Raw genomic sequence first — 15,394 nt, 5'->3', positions numbered from 1 at the left:
AAAGAACCAGAGCCTCCGACTAATCTCTCAGTTCATGCTGATCTCATCGTTCCTTCGGGACCAGGATCAATCTACAACTTACAAGCCGGCTATATGTGGCAGCACATGACCATTACGCGGCTTGGTCCTCTTGTTAGCAGCCTTTGCAAATTTCAGGAATCGGCCTCTACTGTGAGATTTATGTCGTTGATCAATTCAAGCCCGGCGCCCACGACAATGAGTTGCTATTTGTAATGCGCAGGACATATCGTAAGTCCATGATCATACATTGCCGTAGCTGAGCTAGCTGGCTACTCAACTGGCTCACGAATGGCCACATCCATGTTATGCTTTCATGGTTCCTCAATGGCGACAGGCTGCCAGAAAAAAGGGTTACTCGATATGCGTAGATACTAGTTCTTATAAGTTTTGCTAACGTCACGCAAGCCTCTGGTAGATAGCAGCCTTGAAGCGCCGTCGATATGCGTTGCCGGGAATCCAGGAGCCGCATCCCATTGCAAGTACTGACTTCAATGAAACTGAGGTCGACCACTCGCAAAAGCCGTTCTTATCTTACTGTTGTATTGCTGCTTTATGTCTCCTCATCTCTGATCATCCTGACGATTCCGACACATGGCGGCGTCGAGCTTCATTTAGCACCTTCCTTTTTGTCTGAAGATACTAACGCGTTCCTGTAGGAGGCTACTCGGCCTATGTGTTTTCAAAATCAAGCAAATCAGTCGCTATGTCTTGTAAAGAGCAGGTACCAAGATGGGTTTTCTGGCGAGCACCAGGTCAGGTTTAGTTTTTCCAGGCTCAGAGCCCCCCTATCACTATGAAGACTATACACAATCTTGCAGCTGTGTAGGCTGATCAAGGGCAAGTAAGTATCATCAGCTGTGAATCGCTGGTGTAGAAAGGCTTTTGCACATGCTTGCACATCCTTTACACTGGTAAAAAAAAACAGTTTGCTCAAAGAATTCTGCCAGATAATTTTGCAGCTCACACAAAATCTTTCAAAGCTCACCCTCCCACCAAAAAGGTTTTTCAATTCACCTTTTCCCAGCTTGGCAAATGGACTTTTCAAGCTTGGGCTTGCTTTACTTAACCTATTGATCTTGGAAAGATTTTCACCCACCCTTCAAACCCGGGTGCACGACAACACACCCACCATCGCCATGGCGACAACCCTCACCTCGCCCATCCAGAACCCGCTCTTCACGCTGAGCACCTCACCGTCCTGGCACAAAATGGCAGATCCGCTTGATAAGGAAAATTATGAGGTCAGAAAAAATTCCTCTTCTGAAGAAAACAAACCATTGTCATCTCTCTCGATTCCATCTGACAAAGTGCAGGCCAGCTCCCTCTCCGAGAGTTGCACTCCTCCTCCGACACCGGAACTTGGATTCGCAATTCCGATCTCGATGTCTTCCAAGAAGTACTCGACGAGGAGATTTCATTCTCTGGAGTCGGCGGGTTCGAGGCAGAACAGAAGAAGAAGCCTCTTCGCGCTCTTCGGCCCTGGCGTCGAGGAAGCCGGAGACACTTCGCAGCCAACAGCTACCACCTCTCAAGGTTCGTCGCAGTCCAGCAACATCCCAATCTCACCTACGCAGCAGCTTGATCAGATGTTGTCCATGGGCAACAATCGTCAGGCCGAGAAAGCTGTGAAGATGGACCGCGACTCGACCTCGGATGGTGCCCCCAAGCAAGCCGAGACTGGCGGCGACAAGGAGACGAATGAGCCCACTGCTTCACCCATGGTAAGTTTCACCGACGCAATAAAAAAAAAGATATGCTCATAATAGCCAGATGAAAAATATCGACAAATCATCCGAGAACAGCGGCGATGTTGGCGCCGGCAGCTCAGACGAGACCCAGTTGACCCCCAACAAGACCAAATCGCCAGTCCACCGTCACAAAAGAAATGAGACTGCCGTCAAGATTGTCGATCAGGAGTCTGCTGACGCTGTTATTCTCCCTTCTTCGCTGTACCAATCTCCTACCGAGTACGGTCGCGACACATTCTCAACCCAGAAAACGGAAGGTGCGACCCTGCCCATACATCTCAATCCGGCGGCCTACTCGTTCAACCAAGAGTCGAGGGAGATTACCTTTCTTCCATCTGTATACTACGCTAGTGGTGCTCTTCCTGCCCCTCCTCGCAGCCTTCCCAACATTCCTGAGGAGAATACCCAGCCTGATGAGGATGATGCTTCCCTTCTCCCCTCAACCTCTTTCAACACATCTGCCCCAGCGCATGGCATTCTCAAGACTCCGGTTGAGAAGAAGAAGCCGAACGAAAAGAAGGTTCACTTCGAGGCGGCCAAGGCCAGTGATCCTGAGGACGAGCAGTGCGACTCGGACGATTCCGACAAGACAGTGAAGGCGGGTGTTGGCGGAATGAAGGCCGCCCTTCCCCCTGGTCTGTCTCCTGTCATCTGGGACGAGGGATCTGAGCCGAAGATCTGGTTGAAGGACGGTAAGCCTACTCTCTTTCGACCTACCAAAGATCCCGGCTACTACACCTGTCCTCTCTGGTCTCGTCAATACCCAGAGATTCTCTCTAACGATCCCAAAGTGAACCGTTACGCCTCGAGCGACACAGACAGCATCGTCTCTCAGGATGGTAGCCAGGCTTCGTCTAGCTCTGTGACGAGCGCGAACACAGCCTACAACAGAGGCTCCAAGGCCCCCGAGAGGAGCAGACTCGCGAACTCGCCCCCAGTCACCAACACAGCCACGCCCCTCGTCGACTACAGCAACATGCCAGTCATGCCTCCTATGCCCTCCGGCTTCAACTACCCTCCCGTCTACCGGAACCGTGTCGTCCTCGAGGTCGGCGGTCGTCGCTTCATCTCCTCCATTGACGTCTTGGAGCGCAGCCCCTACTTCAAGTATTTCCTCGCCATCCCCTTCATGGATTGGTACCGCGGCGGAGTCATCCACATCGACAACGACGGAGATCTCTTCGCTCACATCCTCCGCTACCTCCGCACTGGAAGCTACCCTTTCTTCTGGGACGCTCGCACCGGCTTCGATTATGGCATGTACGCAATGCTTCTGCAGCAGTCTCGGTACTACCTTCTCCCGAAGCTCGAGGCCTGGATCATGGAGCAGAAGTACCTGAAGGTCGTTCGCACCGATGTCATGCACCGCAAGCTTGAGGTCCTCGAGGACCAAGAGTGGGTCTGGAAGCACAGAGCCGAGGGCCTCGACTCGTACGAGGTCACTGGAGTTGTCTCTTCTACCAGAGACACCAAGAGCCGTGCCGGAAAGCTGAAGGCGTTCGGCGTTGAGAAGCCCGAGAAGGACGAGGAGGAGGACATTGGCGAGGGTCCCCAGGAGGAGCGTGCGAACATGGAGGCTATTCAAGTCTTCACCAAGTCCCAGAGGACCAGAGTGAACATTGACTTGTTGCGCTGTGAGTACGAGTCGCAGTTCCCCTGAGTATGGGGATCGCTTAGCTTTGGACTTTTGGAAGATGAACAAGATGAGAGACGAACTGGATGAGAATGGACAAAATGAGAACGAACAGGATGAGAACGAACAGGATGAGAACGAACAGGATGAGAACGAACAGGATGAGAACGAACAGGATGAGAACGATCAGAATGAGAACGAACAGGATGAGAACGAACAGGATGAGAACGATCAGAATGAGAACGAACAGGATGAGAACGAACAGGATGAGAACGAACAGGATGAGAACGATCAGAATGAGAACGAACAGGATGAGAACGAACAGGATGAGAACGAACAGGATGAGAACGATCAGAATGAGAAACGCACAGGATGGAGACAAAAAGGATGAGCCATGTATATATAGTCTGTCTTGATGAGACATGCGTAGGAAAGGTCTACGTCCATAGCACGGAACTGGAAGGATGCAGAGAAATTGAGATTAGTATAACTAGCACGGCACTTCGTGTCTGATTGATCGCGCAGAGTGGCAAGCCGTGAGGTGTAGGCAATACCTGTTACTACGCAGATCCAACCCGGCGCTACCTAAGTTCTCAGCAATCATGCTCCAGCTACCTCATTGAGAAGGATTTGAGGTAGGCTTACACTGAAAGTCGACTGGTGATATTCCTCTGCCACATCATGGCAAGACTCTTGGAAAGACAGGTGGTTCAATGTGAAGCGTAATGGGACAAAAACCTTACTTTTTGACTTGTCTTTCTCCGACAGTATGTGGATCTTCCTACGATTAATCTATCGGATGGTTATTCGAGCGATCTGGACCCCTTGAGATATGCAGATGACGCTCCTACCGTCCAGTGGGTACGTTACTTCCCCGACGATCGATTCTGCTTCAACAATGTGGACAGATGTGTTTCCTTGGGACTTTCCAACCTGTGATTCTTCCATCCACTCGATGTTGAAGGCCAAAGGCCGAGTTGAGTTGGTTGGATTCTCGATTTGGATTTCGGGGCGTCCCCCGCAGAATATCATTGACATCTCGCCTGGGAGAAGCTCCCCTGAAACGTCTACTTGGGAAAGCTCAATTGGAGGTATCGTAGACAGCGCGATACTGCTGACAGACTTCACGGGATTGGGGTTCTCGGTGCCCCTGGCTTCCTCATTGGCATCAACAGCGTACTGAGCACCGAAAGTACTACCCACTTCTGCCTCCTTCTCCTCTTCGGGCTCCAACTTGTGGAGTTCCGGCTTCAGCTCTCGCTGCTCCTCTTCAATCCGCTGAAACCTGCCCTCCGCAGCGAGCGATTTTGCCTGAACGTTCTCGACTGTTTGATCCGTCTGTGAGTGGCTACGCGACGACAGCATTGCCGAGAGGGTTGATATTGACCAAGTCAAGGTCGAAAGTTCGCTTTCTTGAGGTGGGGGATGACTCTTCCTACCCGCGGGCGCCATCAATTGGCTGTAGCCAGCAACAATCCTTCTCTCCAGCTCTTGATTAAATCTCCACGCTATTTCTTGCAGGCCAGGGATGAAAGGTATCCGCCAACCCGGGTACAGTCTCCCATGGCACCGAGGCGTGTGGAGTGTCTTTCCAAGGCTGAGGAAGGCGTTGCAAAGATAGCATGCGTTCTTGCTGGAGCAAACAACTCGAGGAGGAAGGGCTGTCGGGTTGAGGAGATAATGATACACTATTTGAACCTCGGCGTGAACTTTCGCCTCCGTTAGTGTCCTGTTTGTCTGTTTCTGAAAAAGTTCAAATGCTCTGCTCTTGTCCTTGAGATTGTTGCATATTTGCAGCATGTCTTTCTCCCCGCCTTTGATGATTTGAGTTCTTCTAGCAGCGATGGCAAGACTCGGCGTGTAGCTCGGATCGATTGACCTATCGAAAGCGGTCTTCGGGAGATCGACCACGCAAACTTCCCCCTGTCGGACGATACGAAGTCTTCGCGCCGTTCTGTATATGTGCCGGGAGACCTCTCGGTAACGCGAGACCTTCTCTATCATGTTTCTCAGGCTTTTTCTAGAATCCGGATTCATCATGCTATTCGGAATTTCGCCAATGATTCGTTTGATATCCTTGACGCGCGACAGGCGAAAGATTCCATTCACGAGAGACTGTACCGACGACGGGTGTTGGTACTGTTTCCACGAATTGACCAGTTTCTCAATTTCCCTGGCTTCTCTGAGAAACTCTGAATAGGTCGGCCCATCATGTAGCGGCAGACTGTAATAGATGATGGCTGTTTGGAGTAGGACCTGGATAGGCTGTCTGTCCCTTTTCCGTTGGAGTCGCAGCCGGCTCAAGATCCGCTTTGCGCACATGATTACAATCGCAGTGAAGACTTCGTTCTCTACATTCGAGGCTTTGGCATGATCTGCTGATCATCAGGCATTTAAACCTCAGCGAAAGGATGGAAGATATGTGAGACTTACCGGCATCGCCATGGTTCATCTTGGACAATACGCGAAAGATCTCCTCGAATCCGATCTTGATCCTTTCCAGAACCTCAGCGCAGTCCGTTGCCGTCTCCTTGTTCATCGCAAGCACCACATTCAGAGACTTGTTCTCTGGTCTCTCTTCAAGACAAACGGCCGGTATATGATTCGAATCGTCGTCGATGCTGGCGATGAAGGCAAACGCGCCGCATAAGCTGCGCTCCCGGGCGAAGGATAATGTCCTCCCACTTTCTGAAACTCGTTCCTCAGGGAGGTGGTTCCTCGTTGGAGTATCTTGAATACAATCTAGGAGATGAAGAAGGGAAATGTTTTCTGCGCAAACGACGGCGGCCGAAAGTAACTTTGGCGATGGTGGATGAGGGACGAGAGAAGCAGCCTTCCCTTTACCTTTCGCCTTCTTGCGCTTGGGCATATCTACGGAAGTATTCAGCAACGATACGATGAGTTTATGGAAATACGCCGACAGTAGAAGGGATAGATAGTGCGGTGCTTTTGAGGGAACTCATGCCAACAGCTTTCGCTACTCATCCGCAGCCTGCCTCACAACAAGAGGCTGCGTCCCGCCCAATGATAGCTTATCTGCAAATGCACCAACAGCTCACGAACACCGTGCAGGTATCGGCTTCGTGGGCTATGGGCCTGCATCCTGCGACCATGTCTGTTGGTGTCGAACTTGAACATGAGTGGTGAACAACTGACGAATGGTTGCCATCTGCAACCCTACAACCCCGAATTTGGAGACTCTCCTGCTGGAGGCCGACGACGTCGTGGCCTGATGTCGAAGACCGGCCAATATACATCTCAGTATCACTAATGACACGATTCAATGGGGGCCCGAGGCAAGCCGGCAGGCCGGGACTCCGTAGCTGGATGTCAGATCCTATCGAACGACGTCGGGTCCGGCATTCATGCGGCATCAACCCTCGCACGACACCTCCACAAAAGGAAATCCAGCGCCGAACCCTCCGTATCCGCATCCGCATCCGGATCCGGTCCTCGCTCGGGGCCTCTCTCGACTCGGTGGGACCAAGCGGCGCAGGCTGCTGCTCCGCCGACGACCTCAGCCGATGCAAACGAAACATGACGTCGCCCCCTTCCGGCTACGTAAGCGTTCTTGCCCCCAAGACACTCACTTCCATCATACTGCAACCGCGGAGATTCCACGCCGAAGTGATGTTAGAATAAACTTTCCCCCAACCTGCGGGGAGGCGCTGGGGCTGGCTTCCGGCAGCGGAGGTCGTCTGGTGGTGCTTCTCGAAGAACGTACTTGTGCATTCCCGCCTTGCTCACGTATGGGCCCGACCCACGACAATGCGGGGGAGAACGAAATGTTTCTCCAATTCAATGCCTTCAAGGTTGTGGAAGAGAAACATCACCAAGAAAAAAACAATCCACACTCCCTCGCGTATTCGGGTCCGTGGGCCAGGAGTCGTCTGATACGTTGAGTGTGTCACATGCAACTTGATTCGCGCAGAGCAGGCGGCCTCTAATTCGTAAATGCGAGGCGGGCCGAGTAAACTTCACATTTTACGTTTTCTTTGTTTGCGACGGATTTGTATTTAAGTGAAGTCGTGGACCTACGTTTCTTGGCGGCTGTTTGTTGTCAGCAAGCTCACTCAATCACCTTTCATTGTTTTGGATATCAACACACAATTTTTGGACATACAACCGCGAACTACCAACAGCGCTGCTTTGAAACAAACATACACCGACAAAAGCAAACAAAATGCTCAACACCACAGTAACTCTCACCCACGTCACCCCGGTCCCGTCGGGAATGTCCAAGGAGGACGCCATAGCGCTCCTCCACGACGCGGAGCACCACATCAAGTGCGACCCCAACATGAAAGACTACACCAAGCGCAGCCCCCAGATCCCGCCGACGATCCCCAAGGACGTCGAGCCGATCGCGGAAACCCAGTGTTACTCGGTCACTGACAGCGTGCCGACGTTGCTGCCCAAGGGCGTCTGGGACAGGGATGCCGTCAGCGACTACGACTTCACCTTCACCAAGGACGGCAGCTTCGTGCGCACCAGCTGCCCGCTAAGTGTCGTGCTGGAGACGCGATGGACCGTCCGGGACGCGAGCGGCGGTGGGTGCGAGCTCGTTGAGGTGGTTGAGATCAACTGCTCAAAGTTCCTGGCCAGCGTCGTTAAGGGTCAGTGTGATGCGCACTGGGAAGACTTCCACAAGAGAATTTTGTCGGGAAAGCAATGATAAATGAGAGATGGTCGATGAAGAGGGAAGCCTTTAGGCGAGAAGAAATATATAGTTCTGTAGACAGCAGACATTATATGGCATGAATAGATTCATATTCAGGGCGCCACATTTGAGACTGAAGCGCCCGTCGTGAGACTCGGGATTTAATGAAGCCCTCACATGAGACTGCTTCGCCCACCAATTTCCATGCTTCCTTGACCATCCCTCATTTCACCACTTCGCCCAACGACGAACTCTCTGTAAATCCTGCCCAGTCTCGCGCGTTCCTGCGTACTGATACTAGATCTGGTGCTATCCAGCGCCTTCATCAGGTGTTCCAACTTCACCACAACCTCCTTGTCGTTAACCGGCTTCGCCTCGCCATCGGGACGTTGAGCATGCTTAACCCTCTTACGGGCTTGTTTAATGCTTTCCAACTTGGCCAAGATTGCGTTGTTTTCCACCAGCTCGGCCGACCGACTGACCGCCTTAGTCGTCGGTGCGGCGTCTTCCCCGTAGCGAAATTGTACAAAGCTGGGGATTGAGCCTTGGGAGGACGATTTGCCATTGACCTTGCCATTGGTTGCCGGAGTGTGGCCGACATTGCCCAGCACATCATGGATCGCCTCCAGCTGAGAGTTGGACACGAGAGCCTGCAGATCAGCTCCAGAGAACCCTTCCGTCCGCCGCGCAATCTCGGTCCAAGCTTCGTCGGACTCGGTAAGTTCTTCGCTAAGCTTGACCTTGCTGGAAAGTGACTTGAGGATGTCCACACGATCTTCCAGTGTCGGCATGTCGCAAAGCAGAGACTTGTCCAAACGACCGGGACGGAGAAGAGCGGGATCGATCAAGTCGGGCCGAGACGTTGCTGCGAGGACATATACTCCAGAAAGACCTTCCGCACCGTCCATCTGTGTCAGAAGTTGGTTGACAACACGGTCCGTCACACCCGTAGAATCATGTCCACGCTTCGGCGCGATGGAGTCGAACTCATCGAAGAACAGCACACAAGGTTTGGCAGCCGACGCGCGCTCAAACAGGTCGCGAACGCTCTTTTCCGACGCACCGATGTACTTATTGAGAATTTCGGGTCCCTTGACACTGATGAAGTTAAGGCCACACTCTCCTGCGACGGCACTTGCGAGAAGCGTCTTTCCACATCCAGGGTAGCCATAGAGCAAAAGACCAGACCGCAGCCGGAGTGGGCATTGTTCGAAGATAGGGGCGTACTTGGTCGGGTATTGCAATGTTTCCAAGAGAACTTGCCGAGTTTCTGTCAGACCTCCGATGGAGCTGAAAGTCGTAGTCGAGCTCTGCAGCGAGACGTTCCGAAGGGAAGCTGGTGTGAAGCCCTTGAGGGCGCTGTCGAAGTCCACCCTTCCCAAGTTGACTGCCCCTCCATCGTTCTCCTCGCTAACCGATCTAATGATTGCCTCATTGCGAGCTCTCGCGACGAGCAGGCTGATGTCCCCGGGCATGTATCCATCTGTGAGACCAGCGATGTCGAGGAAGTCCAGGTCGTGATCCAAAACAAAGCCTCCTGTTGTGCCATTTCGTTGTTCTCGGCTGCCTTGGCTGGCGGCATCCATCCATGCGCTGTCTTCACCTGCGGCACTGCCATCGGCGGTCGGTGGCCGGCTCCCATCATGAGACTTTTGTGGAAGGTCCTCCGGGGAAACCGCGTCTTGCCTCACAATAGACTCCATTACCTTCCTCCTGGCTTCCTTGTTCGGGGCCTTCAAGTCGATAATCTCGCGGACAACGTGGCCCCCAATTATGACATTATTCAAAGAATCTTTGCCTTCCGCTGTTGCCAGAAGAACCACTCCGCTCTCTGTGTTGCAGTATTGGCGAACAATGGAGCCAATTATTTCACTGACTTGACGGCTTCTTCCGTTATCATTGCCGACCTGCAGTTCAGTTTCCACAGGGCACAACTTGTCCAAGTCGTCCAGAACCACAAGCGCCTTACCTCCCAGTCTGGCGCCCCAGCTTGCCGACATAAACACCTGATTCAGAGTGTCTTTAATCGTGGAAACTCTTGTCTCGTCATTGACAAGTTTTCGACACGGAAAGTAGGTAGTATGGAACAGGAGGTCTTTGCCAAGCTCATGAGCTAAAGACTTGGCCACGGCCGTCTTGCCAGAGCCCAGAGCGCCAGTAAGAAGTGTTGACGAAAGGTGGGAGAGGTGACTTCGGAGGTCTTGCAGTAATTTATCGATACCCACAAGTTGGCCATCATAGGAGGGCTGGAGCTCTGCTGCACCGTCGTCGTTCATCCACGGCGGACGAGGGACCGGGTCTCGAAACTCAATAGTGATTCTGTCGCTCAGACCCAGCACCCACTTTGTTGATGATCTTAGTGGATCGCTGTTCATGGCAGTCGGATCGAATTTGACGACGCCTCCTTCCCATCCCTGGGGAGCCTCCAAACCCTCGTAAAGGCCAAGTACCGACCCGTCCGTCAGAGGACCACTGAGAAGGGACGAAGCATCTTTGCGAGATCCGTACATATGCTTGAATTGCTTTGAAGCTTCTTCTTTCCCGGCCTTTGACTCTCCGCCAAACTTCAGACCCTCCGTCGACTTCTGAGACACAGCAAAGGGGTGAATGATCAACTTTTGGACAGCATCGAGCGGCCATTGCTGAGGTGCAGGCTCGATCTTGACAATGCCACCAACGGCGGCAGTGAAGCCCAACGTCGCGCACAGGGGTGACGAAAGTGCGATCGTCTTGCTGTCGGGAGGATCATCCCAAGCGCGCAAGTGGGCAATGACCTTACTTGCAACTTTCGAAGCGCCCGATGCTGCCTCGGCGTCTTGCTGCGGTTTTTGAGGATTGGTGCTCGGTTGCGGGGTCGGGCGTAAAATATTGACTGATACATAGTTGACTCCTCTAAAATCCTTGGTGTAGAGAATGTCGCGATCTACCCACACGCTGAAGTCGTGATCGGTAATGTCTTCATCGAACCATTCTCTGCATGCTGTTTGGTCGACACCTCTGAGACACAAGGCAGGCTTGCGCTCTTCACGGGCACTTCGCCTACGGACGGTGCTCGCGCCACTCCTTTTAGACTTTGAGGTGCTGGCCACGCTGCGGTTTTCTCCTAGGGAATGCGCCGCCTTGGCACGGGTTTTCGGCGCGACAATGACTTCGGCGTCAGGGGACATTTTAACAAATGGTACATCGGTGGCCGGCGCGGGCTCGAAAGAGACGACCTTGATGTTAGCTGTCGAAGTTGGTGACAGGTGTAACGTCAAGGCGTGCGGTTGGACTATCGTCCCGGAGCTCGAGAGGAAGTTCGGGTTCGGCAAGGCGCGGACTTGGTGTTGGAGGTTAATCTCGAGGAAGGCCGCATGAAGCTCAATCATTTCCCAGTCTTCCGGAGTGAGGGGTTCGATGTTGATAGTATGCGCGACGGGAGGATCGACGTGTATAGATGCTGTGATCTTCTGTCCGTCCGATAGTCCAAGCGTGTTGGCGAGTGTCGCGTCAATCTCGACCTGGGGCACTTCTTGGTCGCGACCACCACTCCTGCCGCCGTTGATGCCATCTCTTCCGACAGCTGGTGCGACCTTGCGCTTACTCGGCATGCCTGTCCAACCAACAAACACAGACTTCTGTTGTGGTGCGCCGGACCCGGAGGCGCTCGCGGGGGAGGGTCGGTAAGTGAGCTCGACGACGACATTCTGCGCAGGCTGTTTCGGACAAGTCAGTTTGATCCCCTCCGTCGAAGAGCGACATCACTTACGGTGTTGACATTGACTAGGAGCGACACCAAAGATGCGGGGAGGTTGACCAAGCAGTTCTTGAGGTGGGCGAGAGAGATCTCCGCCGGAGTCGATTGCGCATTCCGCTTAGGAGCCATGGCAACAATTGAGTGATCAGCAGTCCATGAGAAGAGACAAAAGAATGGCACGCTCTAAGCAAAGAGCAAGAAGTATTCGCAAAGCGTGCTTGGCTGCGGCGCGGGTAATCGGGAATGGAGCTGTTGGAGCTGAAGATGGAGATGAACCGAGACTGTCAATGGGCATGTGCCGACGCCGAGGCATTCCCGGCATGGAAGGGACCTCCACCCCCATTGGGTCCGAACACGGGGTAGCTGCAGGGAACGATACGTAGCTTTCCCGAGCGTGTCCAGTTCGTTGGACCGGGGCGGATATTGGTGTTATCTGTGCCACATGTGGCTAGGTAAAATCAATTAACATGTACCTTGTCCTTGACACGCTTGTGTCGCGAAAAGGCGCGTAATACCGCGTCTTGCCCGGCCAATGCCTCCCCCTGGCGCATTGATCATTTTCATCAATTCTGTTCCCAGCCCCCCACCCGGTGCCAAACTTCAATCCGATAGCAGCAGAACCGAGCCCGACACCTCCCCGCTGCCTGTCGCAAGAACGAATTATACCCCATTCATCACTACAGCTGCGCCGGCCAGAATAGGTCATCGAGCTTCGAGAGACATCTACCTCTGACCCCCGCAAATACTGTCACGATGGCGCTTCGTCAGTTCAAGGCGCCGGTAGCGTATGAGGCGCAACAAAGTGAGCGAGCACTGTCAATCCAGCTTGACACCGCTTTGGCAACATGATGCTAACTAGTTGACGTCAAGCCGCCTTCGAATCCTTCCTTTCAGAGTTCAAGGCGTCGCCCGAACAAACGATCGCACACGCTCTGGGCAACATCACGATAGACGAGAATGACTTCAGCGACGATGAGTTGATGGAGGATGATGATACCCGCCAGACTCGCCGTCAGGCCAAGAGCGCACCAGGACCCAAATACAAGGAAATGCTGCAGGAGTTGGCAGACCGTAAAACTAACGAGGTTATGATCGACTTGGACGACCTCGCGACTGTGCGTTTCCCGGATGTCTTCGTCGTCGTTTCCAGGTGGACTGATTTGGCCTACAGTTTGAATCACAACTTGGCGACGAGCTCAAGTTGGTCGAGTCCATTGAGATCAACACCAAGCACTACGTGGAATTGATGTCAAGAGCTGTGGACAAGCTCATGCCTAAGCCTAGTGAGGGTGTCAAGTATGCCTGACCGCAACGTCCTCATAGGTTCATAGCTGACGATGAACAGCTTCCAGGACGATGTTCTAGACGTGCTCATGGAGCGAAGACAAAGGAGGAACGAGGCTATCGAGCGGGCAGCTACTGAGGTAGTTGACGGCCAAGTTCCTGACCCCACTATTGCGGAGGACAAGTTTCCTGCTGAACTCACTCGGCGGTACACTCTCGTCTTCAAGCCTCGATCCGACACCCCCTCCCACCCAGTCAAGGCCTATGCTGTGCGTCAAGTCAACGGCGACAAGCTTGGTCACTTGATCACTGTGCGCGCCATTGCCACGAGAGTTTCGGACGTCAAGCCTGTCGTGCAAGTCAGTGCCTACACTTGCGATCGATGCGGTTGCGAAATTTTCCAGCCTGTCAACGACAAGTCTTACGGCCCCTTGAGCGCATGCCCATCCGAAGATTGCAAGAGGAATCAGGCCAAGGGCCAGCTCCACCCCTCTTCAAGAGCTTCCAAGTTCTTGCCGTTCCAGGAGGTTAAGGTACAGGAGCTTGCTGAGCAGGTTCCCATCGGTCAGATTCCTCGCACTTTGACTATCCTTTGCTACGGCACGTCAGTGCGCAAGATCAACCCCGGCGACGTTGTCGACATCTCCGGCATCTTCCTCCCTACTCCTTACACGGGTTTCAAGGCCATGAAGGCCGGTCTCCTGACAGACACCTACCTTGAGGCGCACTACATCGTTCAGCACAAGAAGGCTTACTCTGAGATGATTGTCGACCCCAGTCTGGTTCGCCGCATCGACCAGTACAGACAATCCGGTCAAGTCTACGAGCTCCTCGCCAAGTCTATTGCGCCTGAGATTTACGGTCACCTCGACGTCAAGAAGGCCCTCCTCCTCCTTCTCATTGGTGGTGTTCACAAGCAGGTCGGTGACGGCATGAAGATTCGTGGTGACATCAACGTTTGCCTTATGGGTGACCCTGGTGTGGCCAAGTCCCAGCTGCTCAAGTATATCTCGAAGGTCGCTCCTCGTGGCGTTTACACTTCCGGACGTGGTTCCAGTGGTGTTGGTCTGACCGCTGCCGTTATGCGTGACCCTGTCACCGACGAAATGGTCCTCGAAGGAGGCGCCCTCGTCCTTGCCGACAATGGTATCTGCTGTATCGATGAATTCGACAAGATGGACGACAACGACCGCACAGCTATCCACGAGGTCATGGAACAGCAGACCATCTCCATCTCCAAGGCCGGAATCTCCACCACCCTCAACGCCCGTACCTCCATCCTCGCCGCCGCTAACCCTATCTACGGCCGCTACAACCCCCGCATCTCCCCGGTTGAGAACATCAACCTCCCCGCCGCCCTTCTCTCCCGTTTCGACATCATGTTCCTCCTCCTCGATACCCCCAGCCGCGAGACCGACGCTCAGCTCGCCAAGCACGTCACCTACGTTCACATGCACAAGCGCCACCCGGACATCGGCACCGACTCCGTCGTCTTCTCACCGCACGAGGTCCGCTCCTACGTCGCCCAGGCCCGCACATACCGCCCCACCGTCCCCGCCGCCGTCTCCGAGTACCTCACCAAGACGTACGTCCGCATCCGCGAGCAGCAGCGCCGCGCCGAGAAGAAGGGCGAGCAGTTCTCCCACACCACCGCCCGTACCCTCCTCGGCATCGTCCGTCTCGCCCAGGCCCTCGCCCGTCTGCGCTTCAGCAACGAGGTCACCCACGACGACGTCGACGAGGCCCTCCGCCTCATCGAGGCCTCCAAGGAGAGCCTGGTCGCCGAGCAGAGCAACTCCGGGCGCACGCGCCTCAACGCCAGCAGCAGGATCTACAACCTCGTCAAGACCCTCGCCGACAGCGGTGCCTGCCGCGCCGACGACGCCGAGGACGAGGACGAGGAGCTCGGCGTCGAGCTCTCCCTCCGCAAGGTCAAGGAGCGTGTCATCGCCAAGGGCTTCACCGAGGACCAGTGGCTGGCTGCCCTGGAGGAGTACAACGAGCTTGATGTAAGTCTTCCATCATTAATTCACAATTCGTCTGGAGCAGTGGCTAACCAAGTATCAAACAGGTCTGGCAAACGGCCGGCAACGGTACGAGGCTCGTCTTCATCACCTCCAACGCAGACCGCGAATAGGTGTAGTTGGAGGATAGGTTTGTCGGGGTTGCGTAGTGTGTTCTTGAAAAGAAATGTTATTCTCCATATACGGCTTTACGAAAAGAAAGCCTCAGGCATTGGCGTTGTTGGGTTATCAAGGGTGTGTTGACAGATGGAGTGAGCAGTGGTGTAGCAGTAGACTTCTCTCGACCGA

The 15,394-nt window shown here is 53.8% G+C and overlaps 5 protein-coding genes across 5 annotated transcripts; 3 read left to right on the top strand and 2 right to left on the bottom strand.

The window, feature by feature from the left end:
• Positions 1-1,157: 1,157 nt before the first annotated feature.
• Positions 1,158-3,793, top strand: CkaCkLH20_02551 (uncharacterized protein; the record flags this gene model as incomplete). The annotated part of the gene is made up of 4 exons (XM_038885270.1): positions 1,158-1,262; positions 1,335-1,742; positions 1,792-3,403; positions 3,447-3,793. The coding sequence occupies 4 exons, from the start codon at positions 1,158-1,160 to the stop codon at positions 3,791-3,793; spliced, it is 2,472 nt and encodes an 823-aa protein (XP_038749201.1).
• Positions 3,794-4,194: 401 nt separating this feature from the next.
• On the bottom strand, positions 4,195-4,767 carry CkaCkLH20_02550 (uncharacterized protein; the record flags this gene model as incomplete). Its single annotated transcript, XM_038885269.1, has 1 exon — positions 4,195-4,767. The coding sequence occupies one exon, from the start codon at positions 4,765-4,767 to the stop codon at positions 4,195-4,197; it is 573 nt and encodes a 190-aa protein (XP_038749200.1).
• A 2,818-nt stretch (positions 4,768-7,585) lies between these two features.
• On the top strand, positions 7,586-8,077 carry CkaCkLH20_02549 (uncharacterized protein; the record flags this gene model as incomplete). Its single annotated transcript, XM_038885268.1, has 1 exon — positions 7,586-8,077. One exon carries the CDS (start codon positions 7,586-7,588, stop codon positions 8,075-8,077), a length of 492 nt encoding a protein of 163 aa, XP_038749199.1.
• A 158-nt stretch (positions 8,078-8,235) lies between these two features.
• CkaCkLH20_02548 (peroxisome biosynthesis protein) lies at positions 8,236-11,927 on the bottom strand (the record flags this gene model as incomplete). Its single annotated transcript, XM_038885267.1, has 2 exons — positions 8,236-11,757; positions 11,811-11,927. 2 exons carry the CDS (start codon positions 11,925-11,927, stop codon positions 8,236-8,238), a joined length of 3,639 nt encoding a protein of 1,212 aa, XP_038749198.1.
• Positions 11,928-12,551: 624 nt separating this feature from the next.
• On the top strand, positions 12,552-15,219 carry CkaCkLH20_02547 (DNA replication licensing factor MCM7; the record flags this gene model as incomplete). Its single annotated transcript, XM_038885266.1, has 5 exons — positions 12,552-12,600; positions 12,669-12,913; positions 12,970-13,094; positions 13,144-15,091; positions 15,154-15,219. 5 exons carry the CDS (start codon positions 12,552-12,554, stop codon positions 15,217-15,219), a joined length of 2,433 nt encoding a protein of 810 aa, XP_038749197.1.
• Between the last annotated feature and the right edge of the window lie 175 nt (positions 15,220-15,394).

Source organism: Colletotrichum karsti, assembly GCF_011947395.1.
Source record: "Colletotrichum karsti strain CkLH20 chromosome Unknown Scaffold6, whole genome shotgun sequence".
Lineage (NCBI taxonomy): Eukaryota > Fungi > Ascomycota > Sordariomycetes > Glomerellales > Glomerellaceae > Colletotrichum > Colletotrichum karsti.
Note: the sequence above shows the minus strand (reverse complement) of the source record. Positions and strands in the feature narration are given on the sequence as shown.